The sequence below is a fragment of the Podarcis filfolensis genome (genome assembly GCF_964270895.1).
Source record: "Podarcis filfolensis genome assembly, chromosome: 16".
Lineage (NCBI taxonomy): Eukaryota > Metazoa > Chordata > Lepidosauria > Squamata > Lacertidae > Podarcis > Podarcis filfolensis.
Window position 1 is genome coordinate 5,176,475 of NC_139620.1, and position 24,161 is coordinate 5,200,635.

General features: G+C 49.8%; 1 protein-coding gene across 1 annotated transcript in view; it reads left to right on the forward strand.

The window, feature by feature from the left end:
* Positions 1-3,729: 3,729 nt before the first annotated feature.
* The window catches only part of MTMR11 (myotubularin related protein 11), a 42,303-nt gene continuing 21,871 nt past the window's right edge, over positions 3,730-24,161 (forward strand). The window contains exons 1-10 of the mRNA XM_083591122.1: positions 3,730-4,590; positions 8,530-8,602; positions 14,799-14,938; positions 15,708-15,780; positions 15,928-16,070; positions 16,582-16,660; positions 16,743-16,917; positions 19,250-19,337; positions 19,466-19,554; positions 21,079-21,209. Of these exons, the coding sequence (XP_083447248.1) occupies positions 4,537-4,590; positions 8,530-8,602; positions 14,799-14,938; positions 15,708-15,780; positions 15,928-16,070; positions 16,582-16,660; positions 16,743-16,917; positions 19,250-19,337; positions 19,466-19,554; positions 21,079-21,209 (1,045 nt within the window). The 5' untranslated portion in view covers positions 3,730-4,536. The remainder of the gene's footprint in view (positions 4,591-8,529; positions 8,603-14,798; positions 14,939-15,707; positions 15,781-15,927; positions 16,071-16,581; positions 16,661-16,742; positions 16,918-19,249; positions 19,338-19,465; positions 19,555-21,078; positions 21,210-24,161) is intronic.

Sequence of the window (24,161 nt, forward strand, 5' to 3'; positions counted from 1 at the left end):
AGGGTCTGTCAGGCAATCTGGAAAGAAGACGTTCAGAAGGACATTTCATTCTCTTTCTCTCGGGCAAAGGTGTAAAAGAGAGGGATTGTGTGCTTGGATCCTGCTCAAGTGTTTCCCATTGGGCCACTGTGAGGACAGGATGAGGCCCCCCCCCAGCCTGATGTAGCAGGTTCTTCTTCTGCTCCTGTGGAACCTCCAGCTCCAGAGGCAGTCTATCTAGGTTCATAGGGGCATTGAGCAAACACGATGGGCAAATCTGTCCATTTTCGATTCTCTCTGTTTCTTTTCTTTTTAAAAACAACCTGAAGTTCTCCAGATTTCTGCAAGTTCCGCAAGTTCTCCTGGATAGCTCAGCTAGTTACAGCATGATGTTGATAATGCCAGCGTTGCAGGTTCAATCCTGATACAGGACAGCTGCATATGCGGTTGGAATAGATTATCCTCAGGGTCGCTTCCAATTCTCTGAGTTGCAATCTGTTTGCAATCCCTGCCCCTGCAAAAAGTCCTCATGATATTTCACCCACATTTTAGGGCGAGTTTCTCCTAAAGCACACATTTTTTGCAAATCCATTTTCGCCCAGGTAAATTGCATTATCATATGCTATTTTCCTTTTGCGCAGACACACTCATACAGCCTGGTGTTTGCGTTTTTGCATTGCAAAATGAAGAAACGTCCGAGTTTCAAAAGTTGGCTGTGTTTCCATCCACACTCCTGATTTCTGCCTTTATTTATATGAGATGATGGGTGGATAGGCGATATCAGGGACATGTAGCTTTTTGCTTTGTTTATTTAGAGAATTTGTACCAGGCTCCTCAGCCAAAAGGTGCCCCAAATTGCCGTATAAACAATCCATGCGAGCAAGACAGTCTCCGCCTGCAACCCTATAATCTAAAAAGACAATGACACACAAGAGGAAAGAGCACGTGGAGGGCAGAGGAGGAAAAAAGCAGTTCTCACGAAGACCAGCTGGCATTGGGAGACTGGCTAGCTCAGTAGGTTAGTGTATGTTGCTGATAACAGCAAGGTTGCAAGTTTGATCCCCATAGGGAACAGCTGCGTATTCCTGCATTGCAGAACTTTCTTCCAACTCTAGAATTCAATGATTTCAGGCAGAGCTGTATGGAATGAACCCTGCTTCCCATCTCTCCCACTGATGCATCCTGATGGATTGGGTGCTGCCTGACTGAGCAAATGAAGCAATTATTATTATTATTAATTATTATTATTATTATTATTATTATTATTATTATTATTATTTATTTATACCCTGCCCATCTGGCTGGGCTTGCCCAGCCACTCTGGGCGGCTTCCAAAAAAAATATCAAAATACTGTAATACATCAAACATTAAAAGCTTCCCTAAACAGGGCCGCCTTCAGATGTCTTCTAAAAGTCTGGTAGTTGTTGTTCTCTTTGACATCTGGTGGGAGGGCGTTCCACAGGGCGGGTGCCACTACCGAGAAGGCCCTCTGCCTGGTTCCCTGTAACTTGGCTTCTCTCAGTGAGGGAACTGCCAGAAGGCTCTCAGTGCTGGACCTCAGTGTCCGAGTAGAACAATGGGTGTGGAGACGCTCCTTCAGGTATACTGGGCCGAGGCCGTTTAGGGCTTTAAAGGTCAGCACCAACACTTTGAATTGTGCTCGGAAACGTACTGGGAGCCAATGTAGGTCTTTCAAGACCGGTGTTATGTGGTCTCGGCGGCCGCTCCCAGTCACCAGTCTGGCTGCTGCGTTCTGGATTAGTTAGAAGCCTTCTCTCTCTCTCTCCAGTCAATGGAAAGAACCACTTTGCTGCATGTTCTGATATTTGACTCCATCCTGGGACTCCGCCAATCCCGTAAAAGTGGCTGAAGGTTTAAGAAGCAAGCTGCCGGGCCACATTTCATCATGCATTCCTCTCTCTCTCTCTCTCTTCCCCCGCTTAATCCCTGCCGCTTTCCTTGATATCATGAAACCCTCCAGCCAGGGAGTGGCGGCTTCAGAGCGAGAGCCTTTCACTTCTGTGTGTGAGGAGGAAAGAATCTCACTTGTCATGGGGCCTCCTTTGCAACCTTGAGCGAACAGGTAGGCGGGGGCTGGCCTTAGGTCGTCCTCAGCGCCACCCAAATAAACAGCATGAGACCCGGCCTGCGGCGAAGGAAGGGCGCCCAAGAGAAGCATGTCTTCCTCCCTCCCTCTTCCTTGTGCAGCTGCAACACAACAGCCCTGCAGTGCTGCCAGTGGGCCTTACTCTCCGGAAGTTGCTGCTCTTCCACTTACTCTTGCGGCTCAGATGGATAGGGGGCCTGGCAGTGGGGTAATGAGATCCCAAGTCAGCCGGCCAAATCGGTCAGGTCTCCTGGGCAGGCACCTGAAACACTGTTCTGCATCTGAGAGGTGACAGACCAGCTTAGAGAAATGGCAAGGCAAACAACAACAGTAATTTATTATTTGTTCCCCGCCCATCTGGCTGGGTTTCCCCAGCCACTCTGGGCGGCTTCCAACAAGGATTAAACAGTGGCGTAGCGTGGGTTGTCAGCACCCGGGGCAAGGCAAGTAATTTGCGCCTCCTAACCCGTGGATATGCGCCCCCTAACCCTAACCCCCAGATGTTGCGCCCGGTGCGGCCGGCCCCCCCTGCACCCCCCACGCTACGCCACTGGGATTAAAAATACATCAAAATGTGACACATTAAAAACTTCCCTGAACAGGGCTGCCTTCAGATGTCTTCTAAATGTCAGGTACAGTGGTACCTCAGGTTAAGTACTTAATATGTTCCAGAGGTCCGTTCTTAACCTGAAACTGTTCTTAACCTGAAGCACCACTTTAGCTAATGGGGCCTCCTGCTGCCGCCGAGCCGCCGGAGCACGATTTCTGTTCTCATCCTGAAGCAAAGTTCTTAACCTGAAGCACTATTTCTGGGTTAGTGGAGTCTGTAACCTGAAGCGTATGTAACCTGAAGCGTATGTAACCCCAGGTACCACTGTAGTTGTTTATCTCTTTGACATCTGGTGGGAGGGCGTTCCACAGGGCGGGTGCCACTACCGAGAAGGATCTCTGCCTGGTTCCCTGTAGCTTTGCTTCTCGCAGAGAGGGAACTGCCAGCCCCAAAAGGGGGCCTTTCTTCACATGGCCCCCACCAACATGCCCCTTTCCTGCAAAGCCCCAGAATTTCAGTTCCTTGGCCAGCTCCCCACCTCCAGAAGGCTGCCCCCCACCACCACTCAGCCACAGTCCCCAAAGCAGGCCAGAGTGTGTGCATCAACTAGTAGGCACCAGACATCAAGGCTCATGGAACTACGACACTCGCTCCTTCAGGAGGCAGCAATGGCCACCAACTTGGATGGCTTCAAAAGAGGATCGGACAAATTCATGGGGGGACAAGAAAGCTATTGACAGCTACTAGACACGGTGGCTGTGCTCTACCTCCACAGCTGGGAGGGAAAAGTGCTTCCAAATCCCAGTTGCAGGATACCACCGGAGGGACGTGTGCTCTTGGGCTTGGATCCTGCTTGCTGGTTCCCCACAGGCAACTGGTTGTCTGGTCGCTGGACTAAATTCATTGACTCATAGCACTGCAGAGTTGGGAAGATACTCAAGAGTCATCTAGCCCAACCCCCTTGGCAAGGCAGGAATCTGAGCTGAGCATCCCTGCCTCCCACTGGCTTGACTACCTCCTCCCTGGCTTGCAGGGGCCGCCCCTTGTCGTCTGTGCCGCTGACCAGCTCCCCCATGCGCCCTTTCCCGGGAAGGATGCGGGGGGGGGGTTTCCCTGGGCCACCGCTGCTGCCGGGCCAGCCTTGCCAAGGGGAGCGCTTCTCCTTTAAAGCAGCCACGTGGGCCCGCTGCTGGTGAGGAGCCTGCCCTGCTTTCCCCGCGCCGAGGAGGAGCTGGCGCCGTGTCAGTTTCACCCGCCCAAGCTCGCCGGGGAAGAAAGAGGAGGGTGTCGGATTCGCCAAGGACCGTTCGCGCATCTCCATCCGCATCTGCGAGCAAGGGGGACCCGCAGAGCAGCAGCAGTGGGAGAGAGAAGGAAGGAAGGAGAAGGAAGGAAGGAAGACAGACAGACCCGGGAGGGGGACGAAGCCCAGCCAAGCGCATTGCAGCAGCGGGGGGCGAAAGAGGAGCCCCCACTACGCGCGCGCCCTCCACCAGCCCGATCGCCTCTGCGCTTTTCCCCTCCCCACATCGCAGAGCCTGGAGAGGCAGTTTGCCAAGCCGCCCGCCCCCCATCACCAAAAGGAGGGCCCTACCCGGCCACCCTGCAGCCAAACTAACGAACACAAGACGCCTTTTTTATTTTGGAGAGGGGCGGGGCTTCTGGAGACAACCTGGGCGGAGAGGACCTTGCGCCCTGAAACTGCATCGTTTTGCGCACCGGGTTCCCTGGGAATTGGAGAGGGGGTTTCCTCTCCCTCTTGGTGCTTTGACTCTGAAGGCACATCCACATACCAACACCCCTTCGCCGGCTCTTGCACGCCCCCTCCCTCCCTTGAAAGATCAATACTCCACGCACACACCGATTTTTTTTTTTTATGGGTCACAAAGCGACGTCGCAATGCTGTCCATGTCCAAGACGTCTTTTAAAATTAAGCAACACCAGGATCCAGGGGTAAGTCGGTTTCTCTGGCGTTGCGACGCTGAAAGGGGCTGGAGGAAGGGGGTTCCCCTGGCGGGGTGAATGGGGATGGGGGCGTGTGTGTTGAGCGGTGGGGTTTGAGGCTGGGTCACGCCACCCCGCGCTGGAACCATAGGAAATGATGTTGGATGCTGCCCATTTTCCACAGACAATTATTCTAAAAGATTCTTCTAAATGTTCCAAGAGGTTGGAAAATGCTGGCCGTGAATAATGGACTTATGTCAACTGGATATCTAGGGCACCTCTCTCATATCTATCTAGTTTTCTGAATTAAACTTTGCAGATGTGCTTTTGCTTCAGGGCACAGCCCTTCTGCGCACTGTGCGCATGCCCTACCTTTAAAGCACATTCAAAACACACAATATGAATTCCAGGAACTCTGCTTTACCCCTCAGAGAACTACAATTCCCGGCACCCGGCGCTGGTTGGGGCTGATGGAAGCTGTAGCCCCAAACATCTGGATTTGGCAGAGGCTGTCTCATCCAAGCACCTTCCAAATGAGCCACTTTTTGGAGGCTGTAATGCTTGCGAATACTAGTTGCTGGAAACTCCAGGGAGGGAGAAGAAGGCTCTTGCGCTCAGGACCTGGTCCGGCTTGGGGTTTCCCACAGGCTGGTTGTTCACTATGAGAGCAGGATACTGGACTAGATGGACCAGAGCCAGTAGCCGGGCTCTTCTGATGTTTTTGTGGAACTGCCAGCTCCAGGGGCAGTCTATCTAGATTCCTTTGTTCTTAGGGGCATTTAGCCACTGCTGGACTAGATGGGCCCCTGGCCTGATCCGGCAGGGCTTTTCTGATGTCCTTATACTTGCGCAGGAAATGAAATCCCTGCCCCACCCCCTGCAAATTAACCATTGATGAATGCATATGCAAAACCGGCCTTTCAACACACTGACTTCACCTCCTCAAAACCGGGAAATATTTCCCCCCCTAAAAAAAATAAACCACACACACCCAATTGCTCGTGGCACCTTTTCTTTTGACAGCCTTAAAAAAGCATCGCTTGCATTTAAAGACACGCACGCACGCTGCACTGACTTGTGTTTATATAGGATTTTATATAGCACAACTTTGCTGAGGGGATTCCCCCGCTCTGGAGCCCAGACTTCTACGTCTGTTTCCAAACATGTTTCCAAACACAGCCTTCTTTCTCCCTGCTTTCCCTTTTTTTAAAACAAAAACCAGCGATAATTTTAGAAGTGGGTGGTTTTTTTTCGCTGTACATAGTGTCCTTGGCCGCTGAGGGCAACTTTCCCATTAATGATTCACAAACTCCCCCCCTCTTTTCAAAGTTTCTTCTTTCTTTAAACAAAAACAAACCTCCTCTCCCTCTGTGCCTCTGTCCTGGCTCTCCAGTTGGTAGCTAGGAAACCCGGGCTTGGCTTGAACGCCTCATTCCATTGCTCCAGCAACGACCTAGCTAGCTGCAAGCTTCAAAAATCGCTTACTCCAGAGTAGCAGCCAGGGAAAAAAGTGAAAACAGGTTGGAGACAGTGGCTCTGAGCCTTGACGAAAGGGGGCACCGCCTTGATTTTTTAAAATAAAAATAAAAAGTGATTTATGCCTATACAATCCTTCCTTCAGATGGAATGCATTTCTAAGTTAGGTCTGAGTTTCTTCCTGGCCTCTATGATCTGGCTCCCTCTGCCCTTCTGCATTCTTTGCATAGTCATCAAACAATGTTTTTCGAATTGAGGAAGAAAAGAATGCAAGGAGGGAAGCCAAGTCGCTTGGTTTGCTGATCCCAGCCGAAGGGAGCCTGGAGCTCAGCGGGACAGAACACCTGCATGATCTCAGAAGGCTTTTTCAGGTAGCCCTGCGAATGTTGCCTGTCTGGGAAACTCTGGAGAACAGTGTACAGTGGTACCTCTGGTTACGTACTTAATTCGTTCTGGAGGTCCGTTCTTAACCTGAAACTGTTCTTAACCTGAAGCACCACTTTAGCTAATGGGGCCTCCTGCTGCCGCTGCACAATTTCTGTTCTCATCCTGAAGCAAAGTTCTTAACCCGAGGTACTATTTCTAGGTTAGCAGAGTCTGTAACCTGAAGCGTATGTAACCTGAAGCGTATGTAACCCGAGGTACCACTGTAATAATAATAATAATAATAATAATAATAATAATAATAATAATAATTTCTTATACCCTGCCCATCTGGCTGGGTTTCCCCAGCCACTCTGAGCGGCTCCCAACAGAATATTAAAAACAATACAGCATTAAACATTAAAAACTTCCCTAAACAGGGCTGCCTTCAGATGTCTTTTAAAAATAAGATAGATGCTTATTTCCTTGACATCTGATGGGAGGGCGTTCCACAGGGCGGGTGCCACCACCGAGAAGGCCCTCTGTCTGGTTACCTGTAACCTCACTTCTCGCAGTGAGGGAACCGCCAGAAGCCCCTTGGAGCTGGACCTCAGTGTCCGGGCTGAACGAAGAAAAGAGCTAGAAGAATAGAGTCCCCTCTCACGGATGTAGCCATACCTTTACCCCACAGAGAAGGATGCACCTTCCTGTCTCTCACCTGGGAGCATTCTAAGTATAAGGCAGCTTCCTGTCGGAAAGGAGGAATGAGTGTTTTGCTCTGCACAAAGCTCTCGCCTGCGGTGTACAATGACAGTGGACAGGCAGATGATCTCCTTCCACCTGCTACCTGGGAGCTTATAATTCACTGGAGTGCGTAAGAATTAAACCGGTGACCTCCCTATGCAAAGCGGAGACCCCTCCACACCACTGAGCATCCCTTCTGAAGGCCAGTCTTGAAGGGCACAGATGTACCTCCCAGGGATGGACTCCCACAAATGGGGAACAGCCGATAGTGCCAGGCGGGGGGCATTCCCAGCCCTAACGGCTCAGGACCGCAATACCTGAAGGACCGCCTCTTTCCAAATGAACCTACCCGGACCCTGAGATCATCTTCTGAGGCCCTTCTTTGTGTGCCTCCTGCTTGAGAGGTCCAGAGGGTGGCAACTCGAGAACGGGGCCTTCTCTGCAGTGGCTCCCTGCCTGTGGAATGCTCTCCCCAGAGAAGTTCGCCTGGCGCCTTCATTACACACCTTTAGGCAACAGGCAAAAATGTTCCTTTTTAACCAGGCCTTTGGTTGATCTGATTACACCCTTTTAAAATGTAGTGGTTTTTTTGTGGTGGTGGGGCTATTGGGTTGTAGTTTTTATTTTTCTTGTGTATTTTGTGGTTTTATATCTTGATTTTGTTCTGTGAACTGCCCTGAGACCCCCGGGTATAGGGAGGTATATAAATTCAATTAATATTAATAATAATATTATTAATAATAATAATAATACAGTGGACGCTTGGGTTGCGAATGTGATCTGTGCAGGATGCACGTTCGCAACCCGCAGCGCTTGCAACCCGCAGCTGTGCGTCTGTGCACGTGCAGGTTGTGATTCGGCGCTTCTGTGCATGCGCAAAGCACGATTTAGTGCTTCTGCGCATGTGCGACCGCTGGAACCCGGAAGTAACCCGTTCCGGTACTTCTGGGTTTCAGTGGTCCATAACCTGAAAAAACGCAACCTGAAGTGTCTGTAACCCGAGGTATGACTGTAATAATAATAATAATAATAAAAATAAAAAATACCTGGAGATGCCAGCAGGACCTGGGACCTTCTACATGCCAAGCAGGTGCCCTACCACAGAGCCACATCCCCTTGGCAAAATCAGAGGGACAGAAAGTCTCATAAACAGCCGGGGACTCCTGCTAAAAAAAAGATCCCAGAGACCCAGAGGGGAGAGGAAGGAAATAACCGTGCACTTTGCAAAATCCATAGCTAGGCTCTTTCCTTGCCCTGCAGCTTAAGAACATCGGAATGACACTGTATTTTCCTGACGGATCAAAGGTCCAGGCCGGCCAATCGCTGCGCCACCTCTGCTCACCCCCCTCTCTTCTCTCTTTGCAGACGAGGGGTCCAAAGTCCCCCGACATGAGTGACAAGAGGAACGAATCCTGCCACGCTCTGAAATGCATCCCAGGTATTCCGATTTTGCTTTCTTTCTCAACCCTCTTCTGTGCGATCCCAAATGTTAAAGCACAACGCCTTGTTTAAATGCTACTCTGTGTTGTGTAAAACACCAGGTCCTGAGGAACGGGTTGATATTGGGAGATGGGGGAATGGAGGACGACGGTGTGCTATACAGTGGTACCTCGGGTTAAGTACTTAATTCGTTCCGGAGGTCCGTTCTTAACCTGAAACTGTTCTTAACCTGAAGCACCACTTTAGCTAATGGAGCCTCCTGCTGCCGCTGCGCCGCCAGAGCCCAATTTCTGTTCTTATCCTGAAGCAAAGTTCGTAACCTGAAGCACTATTTCTGGGTTAGCGGAGTCTGTAATCTGAAGCGTATGTAACCTGAAGCGTATGTAACCCGAGGTACCACTGTATAGAGATGTGGTCACCTCAGGCCCTCCGAAAAAGGATATTGCAGAGCTGGGAAAAGGTTCAGAAAACCAACGAAAGGGAGAGAGGGGAGGGAGTGACTCCCCTCGAGGAAACGGCGCCGTTTGGGGGACTTTAGAGAAAGAGGAGAGGAACGTTTGGACGACAAGAGGCGTCCAAAACGATATGTGGCTCGGAGAGAGCAAGCAGAGAATTTTTTCCCTTGCTGGACATCCAAGGCATGCTGGAAGATTCAGGACAGATTAAAGGAAGCTGTTCTTCACACAGAGCAGCGTTGAACTATGGAACTCACTGCCTCAGGATTGCTTTAAAAGAGGGTTAAAAATATTCATTGAGAGGACTATTGGCGGTTAGTAACCCTGGTGGCTGTGCTGTGCCTCCACAGCTGTGCTCTTGTGTTCGAATCATGAATTGCAAGTTCCCCTCAGAAGAAGAAGAAGAGTTTGGATTTGATATCCCGCTTTATCACTACCCAAAGGAGTCTCAAAGCGGCTAACAATTTCCTTTTCCGTTCCTCCCCACAATAAACACTCTGTGAGGTGAGTGGGGCTGAGAGACTTCAAAGAAGTGTGACTGGCCCCAGGTCACCCAGCAGCTGCAGGTGGAGGAGCGGGGACTCGAACCCGGTTCACCAGATTACGAGTCTACTGCTCTTAACCACTACACCACACTGGCTCCTCAGAGGCATCTGGTTGGCCACTGTGGAAACAGGATTCTGGCCTGATCCAGCAGGCTCTCCTTATTATTTTTAATTATTTTCCTTAAAGAAACACGCACCGTTCTTTGGCTACGATCCCTTTGAGAGGTAGAACTTTCACCATGGGCGTGTATGGAGGAATTTGCCCTGTGTGTGTATGTTGCAGAGAGGGTTCCCCCGCCCCCCGCTACTTTGGTGTTTTGTTTTGTTTCTTCTGAGAAAGAGAAATAGGCTTTGTTGGGTCTTTTATTTGAATGCAAGCTTGCGGCGACCTCCCATGAGGGAGCCACGAAGGGTTAAGGCAGGGGTCAGCAACCTTATTCAGCTGTGGGCCGGTCCACCGTCCCTCAGACCTTGTCTGGGTTGGACTATACTTTGGAGAAATAAAAAGAACAAATTCCTATGCCCCACAAATAACCCAGAGATGCATTTTAAATAAAAGCACACATTCTATTCATGTAAAAACATGCTGATTCCCGGACCATCCGGGATTGGGAAGGTGATTGGGCCGCATCCGGCCCCTGGGCCTTAGGTTGCCTACCCATGTTCTTAAACAGGGGTCTGCAAACCTTTTCAGCAGGGGGCCGGAACACTGTCCCTCAGACCTTGTAAAGGTCCACTGTCCCTCAGACTGTGTAAAGATGAGAGGCGGTGTGGTGTAATGGTTAGAGTGTCGAACCAGGAGCTGGGAGAGGCCAAGTTTCAAATCCTCACCCAGCCATGAAGCATGCTGGGCGTGAATTCAGGCCGGACTCTGCTTCTCCCAACCTAACCTACCTCTCAGGGTTGCTGTGAGGATTAAATGAGGTTGAGGTGGGGGCAGAACCACCCTGAGCTCCGTGGAAGAAAAGGTGGGGTTTAAACGGAACAGATAAATAATAATGAATAGACAGTCCAGCCGAGTATTTGCATTGTGCTAAAATGAGTTTTCTTTTTTTTCTTTTTAAAAAAAAGATATTTATTGAGGTTTTACAAAAACATAGGTTTACAAAATAGAAAAAAGTCATATAGAAAGAAAAAGATACAAAAACGAGAGCATACATAAAAAAGAAAAAAGAAGAATAAAAATACGAAATACAAAAAACAAATAGATAAAAAAGAATTAAAAACAAATCCGTTTTTTGTAACTTTAAACTCATTAGCTTGTTTCCTTGGCCTCCTCACACCTCCCCTTTTTGTATTCCCATTTAAATAATCAAATCAGCAAATCCTTACCCTCTTTCGTTTATCTTAACTCTATATCTTAACATATTATAACTCTATATTTTCATCCATTATCAATTCATTTTTGCATATTCTTATTAACTTTGTTGCTAATGCCACTTATTTTCAATCCAACATCATTTTAACATTCATTAATTTTACAGTGTTTCTGCAGATAGTCTTTAAATTTCTTCCAGTCTTCTTCCACCAACTCTTCTCCCAGGTCTCGGATTCTGCCAGTCATTTCCGCCAATTCCATATAATCCATCACCTTCATCTGCTAAAATGAGCTTTCAGCTGTGTACAAAAATAGCAATACTCGAGAGCGTCAGTAAAACACGTTTCAAGCCATAGTCTATTTCGAGTTCTTACAGGCGATGGCTGATTCCTTTGTGGGGCGGGCAGTGGGAGACAATGTTTTATATTGCTGGATTCTAGTTTGCATGTTTAAGTGCACTTTGTCTTTCTGGGAAGAGCTGGGAGCTGTTGAGATTCTTCCAGCTCGATGAGTCTTCCTTCATAAGCGGGTGGGAATTGCTTTCCAAATGCGTTTCGGTATGCAAAACAAGCTGAAACTTGTATTAGCACAAGACGGGAGCTATTTGGATATCATTTGTGTGTGTTTTTAAAAGAGTGGCCGTGTTAGAAGATGCCTCGCGGGACTGGAGAGAGTTTGTTATTATCGCTTCTGATGCTGAGGAGCGAATGACTGTATTTTTTGCTCTATAAGACTCACTTTTCCCCTCCTAAAAAGTAAGGGGAAATGTGTGTGCGTCTTATGGAGCAAATGCAGGCTGCGCAGCTATCCCAGAAGCCAGAACAGCAAGAGGGATCGCTGCTTTCACTGTGCAGCGATCCCTCTTGCTGTTCTGGCTTCTGAGATTCAGAATATTTTTTTTCTTGTTTTCCTCCTCCAAAAACTAGGTGCGTCTTATGGTCTGGTGCATCTTATAGAGCGAAAAATACGATAGGTAGAAAGTGGGCCACTTAACTTGCCATACGGCAGTGATAAAAGCCCTAGAGCAGGCACAGGCAAACTCCGGCCCTCCAGATGTTTTGAGACTACAACTCCCATCATCCCTGACCACTGGTCCTGTTAGCTAGGGATGATGGGAACTGTAGTTCCAAAACATCTGGAGGGCTGGAGTTTGCCTATGCCTGCCCTAGAGAGTGTATCTGAAGAAGTGTGCATGCACACGAAAGCTCATGCCAATAACAAACTTAGTTGGTCTCTAAGGTGCTACTGGAAGGAATTTTTAAATTTTGTTCCAAAAGCCCTAGAGGTTAGGCGAGGAGACACACAGGGAAAAAAGGTGGGCAGGCACCTTTTTGCAGTAGAAGAGATTTTCTTTCATTCTTTCTTTGCAGAGGCAGGCTTGCTTATGGCACCCAGGACTTATTTGTTTATCACATTTATATTCCACTTTTTCCTCTAAGCAGCTCAGGGTGGCAGACATGGTTCTCCCCACTAATATTTAATCCCCACAACAGCCCTATGAGGTAGGTTAGGCTGAGGGGCCTAGTTGGGGGGATTCGAACCCTGGTCTCTCCAAGGTCCGAGTCGAACACATTAACCCATGGGTAGGCAAACTAAGGCCCGGGGGCCAGATCTGGCCCAATCGCCTTCTAAATCCGACCCGCGGATGGTCCGGGAATCGGCGCTTTTTTACATGAGTAGAATGTATCCAGGGACGCTGGTGGCGCTGTGGGTTAAACCACAGAGCCTAGGGCTTGCTGATCAGAAGGTCGGCGGTGGTGAGCTTGCATTGCTCGGTCCCTGCTCCTGCCAACCCAGCAGTTCAAAAGCTCGTCAAAGTGCAAGTAGATAAATAGGTATCGCTCCGGCGGGAAGGTAAACGGTGTTTCCGTGCGCTGCTCTGGTTCGCCAGAAGCGGCTTAGTCATGCTGGCCACATGACCCGGAAGCTGTATGCTGGCTCCCCCGGCCAATAAAGCGAGATGAGCGCTGCAACCCCCGAGTCAGCCACGACTGGACCTAATAGTCAGGGGTCCCTTTACCTTTACCTTACAGAATGTGTCCTTTTATTTAAAATGCATCTCTGGGTTATTTGTGGGGCATAGGAATTCGTTCATTTCCCACTCCAAAATATAGCCCACCCCCCCACGTTCTGAGGGACAGTGGACTGGCTCTCTGCTGAAAACATTTGCTGACCCCTGCATTAACCACTAGAAATGGATGTCTGTAGGTGTGTTTGTGGAAAGGGGACCCAGAATGTCAGTATTTTGTGGGAGGAACTTGAGCGTGTTCTGGAAAGGCACTGTTGAAGTCACACACAAAAATTTAACTCTCGGGGAAGGAGAAACTCGTTTTGTCTTCCCTGCGTACCTTTTTAGAGGCGAGAGAGGGGGGGAAGTGTTTGCATGGCAAATGATTAACTAGAGTGGAACCTTAGTAGAAAAAGGGCAGCCAGCTTGGCGTCTCTGAAGCAGTCAGGGCTTTGCTCTCAGTGAGGGAGTCCTGCCTGGGGGTTGTAGCAGCCCTAGAGGGCAAACACTGGGTGCTTTCCTACTTGGCAAAGGCTTTGCATGGCGACTGGGAACCTGGCCAGGTGAACAGGAAGGAGGAGCAAGGCGAGAGGGGGAACTTCCAGAACAGGATGCACATGGGCCACTTTGTCACCCCCAGAAATCCCCCACGGGTGCTCCCAGCACCTCCTGATTTTTAAAAAAATAAAGAATGAGAGGGGTTTTTTTGGCCTTGCTGTTTAGATGGATGGATTGCCTACTTTGGGGGAAATGCTGCCTGCTTGGGGTTTTTTCCCCCTCGGTCTGTGTTTTATTTGGAGTGTGTGAACATATGAACAGTCTTCTGGATCATGACGACTGTGAGGAACCTGCAAGATGGATCAGAGCCCAAGGTCACTTTCCTCTCCTGAGGTTTCCGGCAACTTGGATTCAGAAGTGCTGTGGAGGCAGAGCAAAGCCACTGAGGCTAATAGCTGAGTTAGAAAGGACCACAAGCATCTGGTCCATTAATCTGGCCAGTCCTTTTTTAAAGCCATCTCTTTTGGTGGCTAACAGGCAGGGCGTTCCATAGCTTAACTATGCAATCGTGTACAGTGGTACCTCAGGTTAAGAACTTAATTAATTCCGGAGGTCTGTTCTTAACCTGAAACTGTTCTTAACCTGAAGCACCACTTTAGCTAATGGGGCCTCCCACTGCGCCGCCGGAGCACGATTTCTGTTCTCATCCTGAAGCAGAGTTCTTAACTCGAGGTACTATTTCTGGGTTAGCGGAGTCTGTAACCTGAAGCGTATGTAACCTGAAGCGTATGTAACTCGAGGGACCACTGTATAAGTAGGAATTTTGCCTTTTGGGGGTGACATTCTGAGCACCACCAGTTTTTCTTCTGTAAAATGGGTACAGTGGACGCTCGGGTTGCGAACGTGATCCGTGCAGGATGCACGTTCGCAACCCACAGCCTGCAGCGGCGCATCTGCACACGTGCGGGTTGAGATTCAGTGCTTCTGTGCATGCGCAAAACGTGATTTAGTGATTCTACGCATGCGCGACCTCCGAAACCCGGAAGCAACCCGTTCCAGTACTTCCGGGTTTCGGCGATCTGTAACCCGGAAAAACACAACCTGAAGCATCTGTAACCCGAGGTACGACTGTATTTCCGGATGCCAGTGACAACTCTCTTAGATTTCCCCTTCCCCCAGACCAAAAGGTGCCCCTTCCCCCAGACCAAAAGGTCTAGGTATACACACACAGGTGGGGGAAGTTGGGAAGAAATAAGAGCTTCTCTCTCCTTTTCTCTTCTCCAGGAGTTTCTGAAATCTTCCTGTGCAAGCTCCCATTGCAAGGTGTTTCTCCCAAGTCCCCTTCACTGTGAATTAATTCTTTCTTGCAGGCGAATATATCCGAGAAGAGGCAGCTCACGTGCGGAAAAGCATCCCTTCCCAAGATGGAGAAGCGACCTACATCCCAGGCACCCTCTATTGCACCAACCTGAGAGTGGCTTTCTTACCAGACCCGTCTCCAAACACAGAGGTGAGTTGCCCAGTGGGTTTCTGCAGCGCTGCCTTGTCCAGAAAAGACGTGGGTACCTTCTTCAAAGCAAGTCAGACCACTGGTCTTATCATAGAACCCTTCCCTTAAAAACAAGGCAAGATTCCAGACCTCAAGGTTTTTTTGGGGGGAGGGAACTTAATTTAAATTGGAACGGCCTTATACTGACAATCGGTGCATCTAGTTCAGGACTGCCTGCACTGGCTGGCAGCAGCTGCCCCTGGTTTCAGGGAGATTTCCCCAGACCTTCATGGAAATGCCACTAAGTTTAAAAGATTCTAGTCCTCAAGGTTCTGAATCAAGGGCTGACTTAGGAAAGTTGCCTTCTGCTGAGTCAGACTCCTCTGTCCATCTAGCTCAGTACCGTCTACACTGATTGGCAGCAGCGGCTTTCCAGGATTTTGGGCAGGCGTCTCCACCTAGAGATGCCTTCAGGGACTGAACCTGCTTGCAAGGCAGCTGTCCCACCACCAGGCTACAGCTCTTTCCCTTAAACCGTTTCCACTGATTCTGGAGTAAAATGCCATAGCCTGAGTCAGACCACTGGCCCATCTAGCTAGATATTGCCCACACTGGCTGGCAGCAACTCTCTGGGGTTTGAGGCAGGGTTTCACCCCTAGCCCAATCTGGAGATGCCAGGGATGACTGAACCTGGGACCTTCCGCTTGCAAGGGGACTGCTCCGTTCCCCAAATGAAGGCGTGTTAGGCACCGTAAACCCGGCTGAGAGCAATTCCTCTCTTTTTCTCCAGGACTGTTCCTGCCAAACTTTCATGCACAGCGACTACGACGTTGCCCTCCCTTGCATCGGGAGACTGCTCGCCGGTAAGGTTAAGAGGGCTGCCTTAAATCATCTCCTTCCGTCCTTGATTGTAAGCCCCTCGGGGCAGAGACCTCTGATCTTGCTGTAACCCCTGTAACTCCTTTCCCCTGTAGTTAACCCATGGCTTCTGCTTTTCTTTATCCTCCAAGTCAACAGCTTCACCAAGGCTAAAGTGCTCACTAGTACCTCGACCCTGAAGTTCATCCCAGAGGAGTTGATCATCTGCTGCCGGGATTTCCGGGTGTTGCGGTTCCGGTTCCACGATAGCGGCTTGGAGCCTCAGGCCTTCCGGGTGAGTCGCGGGAGGGGGAGAGACACAGAATTAAGCAGTGGCATAATCCATCAACTTGATCTGCCATTCTTCTCTGCTAGGGACTTTATCTTCTTTCCATCTCTGGACCAATAACATCCACGCAGCTGTAGTCACTTACATAAATAGCCTTTTCTGCTCCCTTGGGATTTCAGCATCTAGAATTCCTAAAAGGAAGGCTTCAGGGTTTTTTTTTAAACAAAAGGTTATTTTAAACATCCCCCCCAAACTCATTATATATCATTTCCCAGAATTCTTTTACTACCTTACATTTCCACCACATATGATAAAAGGTGCCTAATGTGTGCATATATATGTGTGTGTGTGTTTGAAAGAAACTAGCCAACTGTACAAAGGTAAAATATGCAGAAATGGCTCTGGCCGCTTTTGCCTCTGACCCTGCCCACCTCTGGAATACGGCCCCCAGATGCCTGCCCAGAAGGGAGTGTGGCCCTCTGCTGGGCTTAACCCTCTCCCTGCCATGCTGTTCTAGGTCTCGATGGCTATCGCTCAGGCCCACGAGAGCAGCACCAGGGATGGCTCCTATGAAGATGCTGCCCTGAAGAACTTGGGTGAGTCCAGCTAGCCGAGGGGGAGGGAGACGCTGGCTACCTTGAGGGTCGATCGATCCTTATGCCTCTTTTGCCACTGCAGGGAATTGCCGGCCGAATCAGGAGGAGGTGGTGCTGGAGGAGGAAGAGGAGAAGAAGGACAGGTCCCCAACCCTCTTGTTCGAGACCCTCCGGGACTGGGAGAAGGAGCTGCAGAGAATCGGGGCTGCGGGTTGGCGGGTCAGCCCTGTCAACGAGCGCTTTGACATGTCCACCAGGTGTAATATATGGCCTATGGGGTTGGTTTTCTGGGGAGAGGGAGGTGGCGGGGAGGGACCCTAAATAGTACTGAGCCAGGTGTCACAATGGGGGTGTGACTCTGTTTTAAGGCAGCTCCCTGTGTCCCAAAAATTGGTGCTTTCTTCTGAGGACTTCTTCCGGACGTGGGTGGCGCTGTGAGTTAAACCACTGAGCCCAGGGCTTGCCGATCAGAAGGTCGGCGGTTCAAATCCCCGCGATGGGGTGAGCTCCCATTGCTCGGTCCCTGCTCCTGCCAACCTAGCAGTTCGAAAGCACGTCAAAGTGCAAATAGATAAATAGGTAGCGCTCCAGCAGGAAGGTAAACGGTGTTTCCGTGCGCTGCTCTGGTTTGCCAGAAGCGGCTTCGTCATGCTGGCCACATGACCCGGAAGCTGTACGCTGGCTCCCTCAGCCAATAAAGCGAGATGAGCGCTGCAACCCCAGAGTCGGCCACGACTGGACCTAATGGTCAGGGGTCCCTTTACCTTTACCTTTACTCTGAGGACTAGGATTCAAGGACTAGAATGAGAACGGTGGGATGTGACATCACCGTAGCAGTCAAGTACAACATTTCCTGTTTGGCCAGAGTGGACACACAGGGGGACGTTACTCCAGCCAGGAGGACTTCCTGTCACACCTGTCTGGAGCATCCTCCCCCTGCGTGTGACCAGGGAGACCCCATAAAAGGGCTGGTCATGCAACCACCTTCTCCATGCTACTCCGTCTCTTGACCTTCCCTCTCTTGATGTTATTTTGCTGTTTGCTGGTTCTCAGCCAGCAGCACATGGGCTCAGTCCCCCTAAGGGATGAACCCACACTCTCTTCTGTAACTACAAGCTAAAGCCTGCCTTCAGGGACCCTACTGTGAACTGAATGCGAGTAAACTTCTTATTACTTTTAATAGAAGACTGTTGTCTCTTTATTCTTTTAAGAGGGAATTAAAGGGGTCCCTGCTCCTGCCAACCTAGCAGTTCGAAAGCACATCAAAGTGCAAGTAGATAAATAGGTACCGCTCCAGCGGGAAGGTAAACGGTGTTTCCGTGCACTGGTGTGGTTTGCCAGAAGCGGCTTCATCATGCTGGCCACATGACCCGGAAGCTGTACGCCGGCTCCCTCAGCCAATAAAGCGAGATGAGCGCTGCAACCCCAGAGTCGGCCACAACTGGACCTAATGGTCAAGGGTCCCTTTACCTTTTTAAAGGGGAATTTGCCAGGAACAAATCCAATGTGGACAAGCCAGACTGGATTGCTTAACTCAAGAGATTCAGACGAATCTACCAACTAGCCTCCTGCAACGTACAGGGGAATGTACTCTGCTACTAGCTCGCTAGCGTGAGTGAGGAAGGATAATATTTAATCAATATATCCTCCCCTACTACCCACAACATTCCCACAAGAACTAGAATCTTGATTTATGCATAGGACAAGGGTCACAGCTCCACGAAAGAACATCAGCTTCGCGTGCAGAATGGCCCCAACGACATTTCCAGGTAGGGCTGGGAATGATTGCTGCCCTTCAGTCTAGATAAGACTGAATGTTGTTGTTGTTTAGTCGTTTAGTCGTGTCAGACTCTTTGTGACCCCCTGGACCAGAGCACGCCAGGCCCTCCTGTTTTCCACTGCCTCCCGCAGTTTGGTCAGACTCATGCTGGTAGCTTCGAGAACACCGTCCAACCATCTCGTCCTCTGTCCTCCCCTTCTCCTTCGGCCCTCCATCTTTCCCAACATCAGGCTCTTTTCCAGGGAGTCTTCTCTTATCATGAAGTGACCAAAGTATTGGAGCCTCAGCTTCACAATTTGTCCTTCCAGTGAGCACGTTTGCGCTCTCCTCTTTCACCCTCAATAAAAGGTTCTTTAATTCCTCCTCACTTTCTGCCATCAAGGTTGTGTCATCTGCATATCTGAGGTTGTTGGTATTTCTTCCGGCAATCTTAATTCCAGCTAGGGATTCATCCAGCCCAGCCTTTCACATGATGAAGTCTGCATATAAGTTAAATAAGCAGGGAGACAATATACAGCCTTGCCGTACTCCTTTCCCAATTCTGAACCAATCAGTTGTTCCATATCCAGTTCTAACTGTAGCTTCTTGTCCCACATAGAGATTTCTCAGGAGACAGATGAGGTGACTCCCATTTCTTTAAGAACTTGCCATAGTTTGCTGTGGTCGACACAGTCAAAGGCTTTTGCATAGTCAATGAAGCAGAAGTAGATGTCTTTCTGGAACTCTCTAGAGAGGAACTCAAATGGTTTGGCTCTGTAAAAGGCTGTCTCCTCTTTCCCTTGTCAACTGTCTGCTTCTTCTCTCTGCAGCCTCCCCAAATACTTGTGGGTGCCTAGTTGGTTTCTGGACAATGATCTGAAGAGGACCTTTGTCCATTTCAACGAAAGACGCATCCCGGTGAGCAACCTCAGCATGCTTGGCTTGGGTGGGTGTGTCTTAAACGGCGCACATGACTCCCAACCCCCAAATCCAGCAAATCCATCACGAGGAATCCTATTCAGCTCCTTCCCTCTTCTGTCCCCCAGAGGCTGTGCTGGCATCACCCAGGAGGCAGCGATCTCCTTCGAGCGGCCAGCTTCCACCCCGATTCAGACCCAGAGAAGGAAGACATGAGGTACGTTGCTGAAGGGGGGGGATTGAAGGGGGGCTGTGGGAGAGACGGGGGTCCCTGCCCTCAAAGGTGCTTCCAGTCTTGGGGAATTTCCAGGCCACTTTTATTTTTTTATTACACCTGTCCAGGTTTATTACACCTGCCCACAGGACTGCCATTTTAAACACCACCTTGGAAGGTTTCCGACTCCACCTCTCTGAGATTATTTAGCTGTCATCTCTGTACCTGCAGCAAAGGGGTTGGGCTAGATGGCCCCTGGGTGACCCTTTCAGCTCTACAAATCTATGATTCTATATCAGAGCTAGGCAACCTAAGGCCTGGGGGCCGGATGCAGCCCAATCGCCTTCTCAGTCTGGCCTGCGAACGGTCCGGGAATCAGTGTGTTTTTACGTGAGTAGAATGTGTCCTTTTATTTAAAATGCATCTCTGGGTTATTTGTGGGGCATAGGAATTCGTTCATCCCCCCCCCCCAAATATAGTCCGGCCCATCGCATGGTCTGTGGGACAGTGGACCGGCCCCATGCTGAAAAAGGTTGCTGACCCCTGTTCTATATACAGTCATAGGTAAAGGTAAAGGGACCCCTGACCATTAGGTCCAGTCGTGACCGACTCTGGGGTTGCGGCGCTCATCTCGCTTTATTGGCCGAGGGAGCCGGCGTACAGCTTCCGGGTCATGTGGCCAGCATGACTAAGCCGCTTCTGGCAAACCAGAGCAGCGCACGGAAATGCCGTTTACCTTCCCGCTGGAGTGGTACCTATTTATCTACTTGCACTTTGACGTGCTTTTGAACTGCTAGGTTGGAAGGAGCAGGGACCGAGCAATGGGAGCTCACCCCGTCGTGGGGATTCGAACCGCCAACCTTCTGATTGGCAAGCCCTAGGCTCTGTAGTTTAACCCACAGCGCCACCCGCGTCCCTATATACAGTCATACCTTGGGTTAAATGTGCTTCAGGTTGAGTGTTTTCAGGTTACGCTCTGCGGCGACCCAGAAGTAATGGAATGTGTTTCTTCCAGGTTTCGCCGCTCACGCATTCACAGACAAAATGATGTCATGCGCATGTGCAGACGCAGCGAATCATGACCCGCGCACGCGCAGATGCGGGTTGCGTTCACTTCAGGATGCGAACAGGGCTCCGGAACGGATCCCGTTTGCATCCAGAGGTGCCACTGTACAAGGGGAAAGGGACAGGTAGGGAAGAGGCAAAACTCAAGCTCGGGCCTCGGTTCTTAGAAAGTAGTTCCTTGATAGAAAGCTGGCAGTCAAGGGAGAGGAGGCCTCTGCTGTTGCTGGTCTGCAACAGCAGAGGGACAGAGGGAGCTCAGCTTCCCATCTCTCACAGAATGGTAGAATTGTAGAGGTGGGAGTTGGACGGGACACCAAGGGTCATCTAGTCCAACCCCCTGTAATGCCGGAACCACAGCTAACCCTAAGCCACTAAAGCATATATTTCTGAAAGCTGAGATTCAAACTTGCATCAGTTTGCTAGAGGCTCAGCTTTGCCTCCCTCATCTCTCTCTTTCTGCAGGTCAGTGGAAACTCTGATGCTTGCTGGCCACCCCCAATGTGTGATCATCGAGGTGACGGCGGACCTCCCCAGCCCCCCGGAGATCCAGCAGTCCTACTCCAAGCTTTGGAACCTGAGCCTCTGCCTTGCCGGTGAGAAGACGAAATAGCCATGGGGCCGCCCTCTTGACAGGGGACGCTCTTGAGTTAGGGGAAGGGCTGGAGCTCTGGCAGAGCACCTGGCTTTGAACATAGGAAGATACCTGGAGCTAAATCAGGCCAATGGCCCACCTTGCCCAGCTGCCTGTGCCCACAGCAGCCAGCCAGGTGCCCCAGAAGGAAACCCACAAGCAGGACCCCCAAGTACAAGAGCAACTCCCCTCTTCTACAGAAGCATCGCTGCCTGTGGCCACGGAGGCAGAGCAAGGCTGGTTAGTCCAATCCTCTTTTAACGCTGCCCAAGTTTCAAAGCCAGTGCTGGCTCCTGTGGCAGTGAGTTCCGTAGTTTATCTACGTGGTGCATGAAGAGGTACTTTCTTTTAAATAATAATAATAATAATAATAATAATAATAATGATGATGATGATGATAATAATAATGATTTATTATTTATACCCTGCCCATCTGGCTGGGTTTCCCCAGCCACTCTGAGCGGCTTCCAACAGAATATTAAAATACAATAACCTATTAAACATTAAAAGCTTCCTGTTATGTACTGAAGTTCTCACCCTGGGCCAGCAGGGGGATACTGTGGATAGTTTTCACTCAGGTCCACATATGCAAATAAGGGATTGAAAGTGACGTACAGTGATTGGATAGTTACAGAAAATGGTTACTGTTGCGTTCTAGTGGAGCTCTATATAAGCAGGCTGGCTGAACCCTTCAGTTCAGTTCTGTCCTGGCCTGTGAATAAACAAGAGCTGCTTCAAGAATCGCTGTGTTGTCTGATATGTTCACCCACAACTTAACACTTCCCTAAGCAGGGATGCCTTCAGATGTCTTCTAAAAGTCTGGTAGTTGTTTTTCTCTCTGACGTCTGGTGGGAGGGTGTTCCACAGGGCGGGTGCCACTATCGAGAAGGCCCTCTGCCTGGAACTTATCTTCCAAGATAGACTGGAAGGGCCCAGGAGAGGTGGATTTAGGGGAGCACAACCCGTGCACATGAGGCCACGGGGGCGCTGCAGGGGATGCTGCAACTATTAGCGTGGAGCATGAGAGGTGGTGGTGAGGCGCCAATTTTTTTTGCACTGCACAGGGTACTGCAGAAATTTGACCCACGGGGTCCGATGCCTGAAGACATTTCCAAGCAGGGCTAAAAAGGACTCTTGGTCTGAAAGCCCAGAGAGCCTCTGCCAGTCAGTTGTAGACAAGACTGAGTTAGATGCAGCACTCAGCAGAAGGGTTACGTTCTCTGAGCTGCACAGGTGGCAGAAAACCTGTCCAAGACATTGATCTGAGCTTCAAACCTGGGTCAAACCACACAGAGCGTACCAACTGAGCCAAGGAGAGGGGATCATAAGGAGTCTCCCTCCCCCCTGCCGGCCACCAGTTTTAGATAGTACCAGGAGAGGTGTCGAGATGATGAACACCTCCATATTTTCAGTTACAGATAGGTAGCCGTGTTGGTCTGCCATAGTCAAAACAAAAAATTTTTTTTCCTTCCAGTAGCACCTTAAAGACCAACTAAGTTAGTTCTTGGTATGAGCTTTTGTGTGCATGCACACTTCTTCAGATACACTGAAACAGAAGTTGCCAGATCCTTCTATATAGTGAGAAGGTGGGGAGGGGTATTACTCAGAAGGGTGGTGGGAATGGGTAATTGGCAGATAGCTGTGATGAGCCTGTTGACGACTCTTAACGACTGCAATAGGTTGGTCTTTAAGGTGCTACTGGAAGGAAAAAAATTTTTTTGTTTTGACCTCCATATTTTGTTGTTGTTTAGTCGTTTAGTCGTGTCCGACTCTTTGTGACCCCCTGGACCAGAGCACGCCAGGCACTCCTGTCTTCCACTGCCTCCCGCAGTTTGGTCAAACTCATGCTGGTAGCTTCGAGAACACTGTCCCACCATCTCGTCCTCTGTCGTCCCCTTCTCCTTGTGCCCTCCATCTTTCCCAACATCAGGGTCTTTTCCAGGGAGTCTTCTCTTCTCATGAGGTGGCCAAAGTCTTGGAGCCTTAGCTTCAGGATCTGTCCTTCCAGTGAGCACTCAGGGCTAATTTCCTTAAGAATGGATAAGTTTGATCTTCTTGCAGTCCATGGGACTCTCAAGAGTCTCCTCCAGCACCAGAATTCAAAAGCATCCATTCTTCGGCGATCAGCCTTCTTTATGGTCCAGCTCTCACTTCCATACATCACTACTGGGAAAACCATGGCTTTAACTATACTGGTTAGTACTTCCGTACTAACCAGCCCTAATTCTTTCCCAGAGATATTCTACTGGGCTACGTGTTAATCCCTCTGTGGACGTTCCTGGTGCTTCTCCAGAATGCTGCGTGACTCACAGGGTGGAGAGGAATCTTCCTGCCCTCCAGAGGCCACAAATGAGGAATCGGAATAAAAATAACACAAGATCTTTATTTTTTATTTTTGCACAGCTGCCTCGAAACTGGCGGCTGACTGCTCCAGACCTCCACTGGGGATCCTATTTTTGGAGGAACGGCGCAGCTGGTCTCCTAGGGATTTCGAAGCCTGGCACTCTATTCTTAGCCCTTCGGATTAGGTTGCCCGAAAGACAAAATAATAATTAAAAAGGCAGAATTCGCTCAAACGAGAGGAAGGGGTGGCCATCGACCTGGGTAGTTTTAAAGAGGGTAAGGCAAATTCAGTGGCTACTAGCTGTGATGGCTACGTCTTGCCCCCATTGCTGGAGGCAGTACAGTCGTACCTTGGTTGACGAACGCCTTAGCAGTTGGACGTTTTGGCTCCCAACCGCCGCAAACCCGGAAGTGAGTGTTCCAGTTTGAGAACTTTCTTTTGGAAGCTGAACGTCTGGCAGGGCTTCAAAGAGAACAACAACTACCAGACTTCTAGAAGACATCTGAAGGCAGCCCTGTTTAGGGAAGCTTTTAATGTTTGATGCATTACTGTACAGTGGTACCTCGGGTT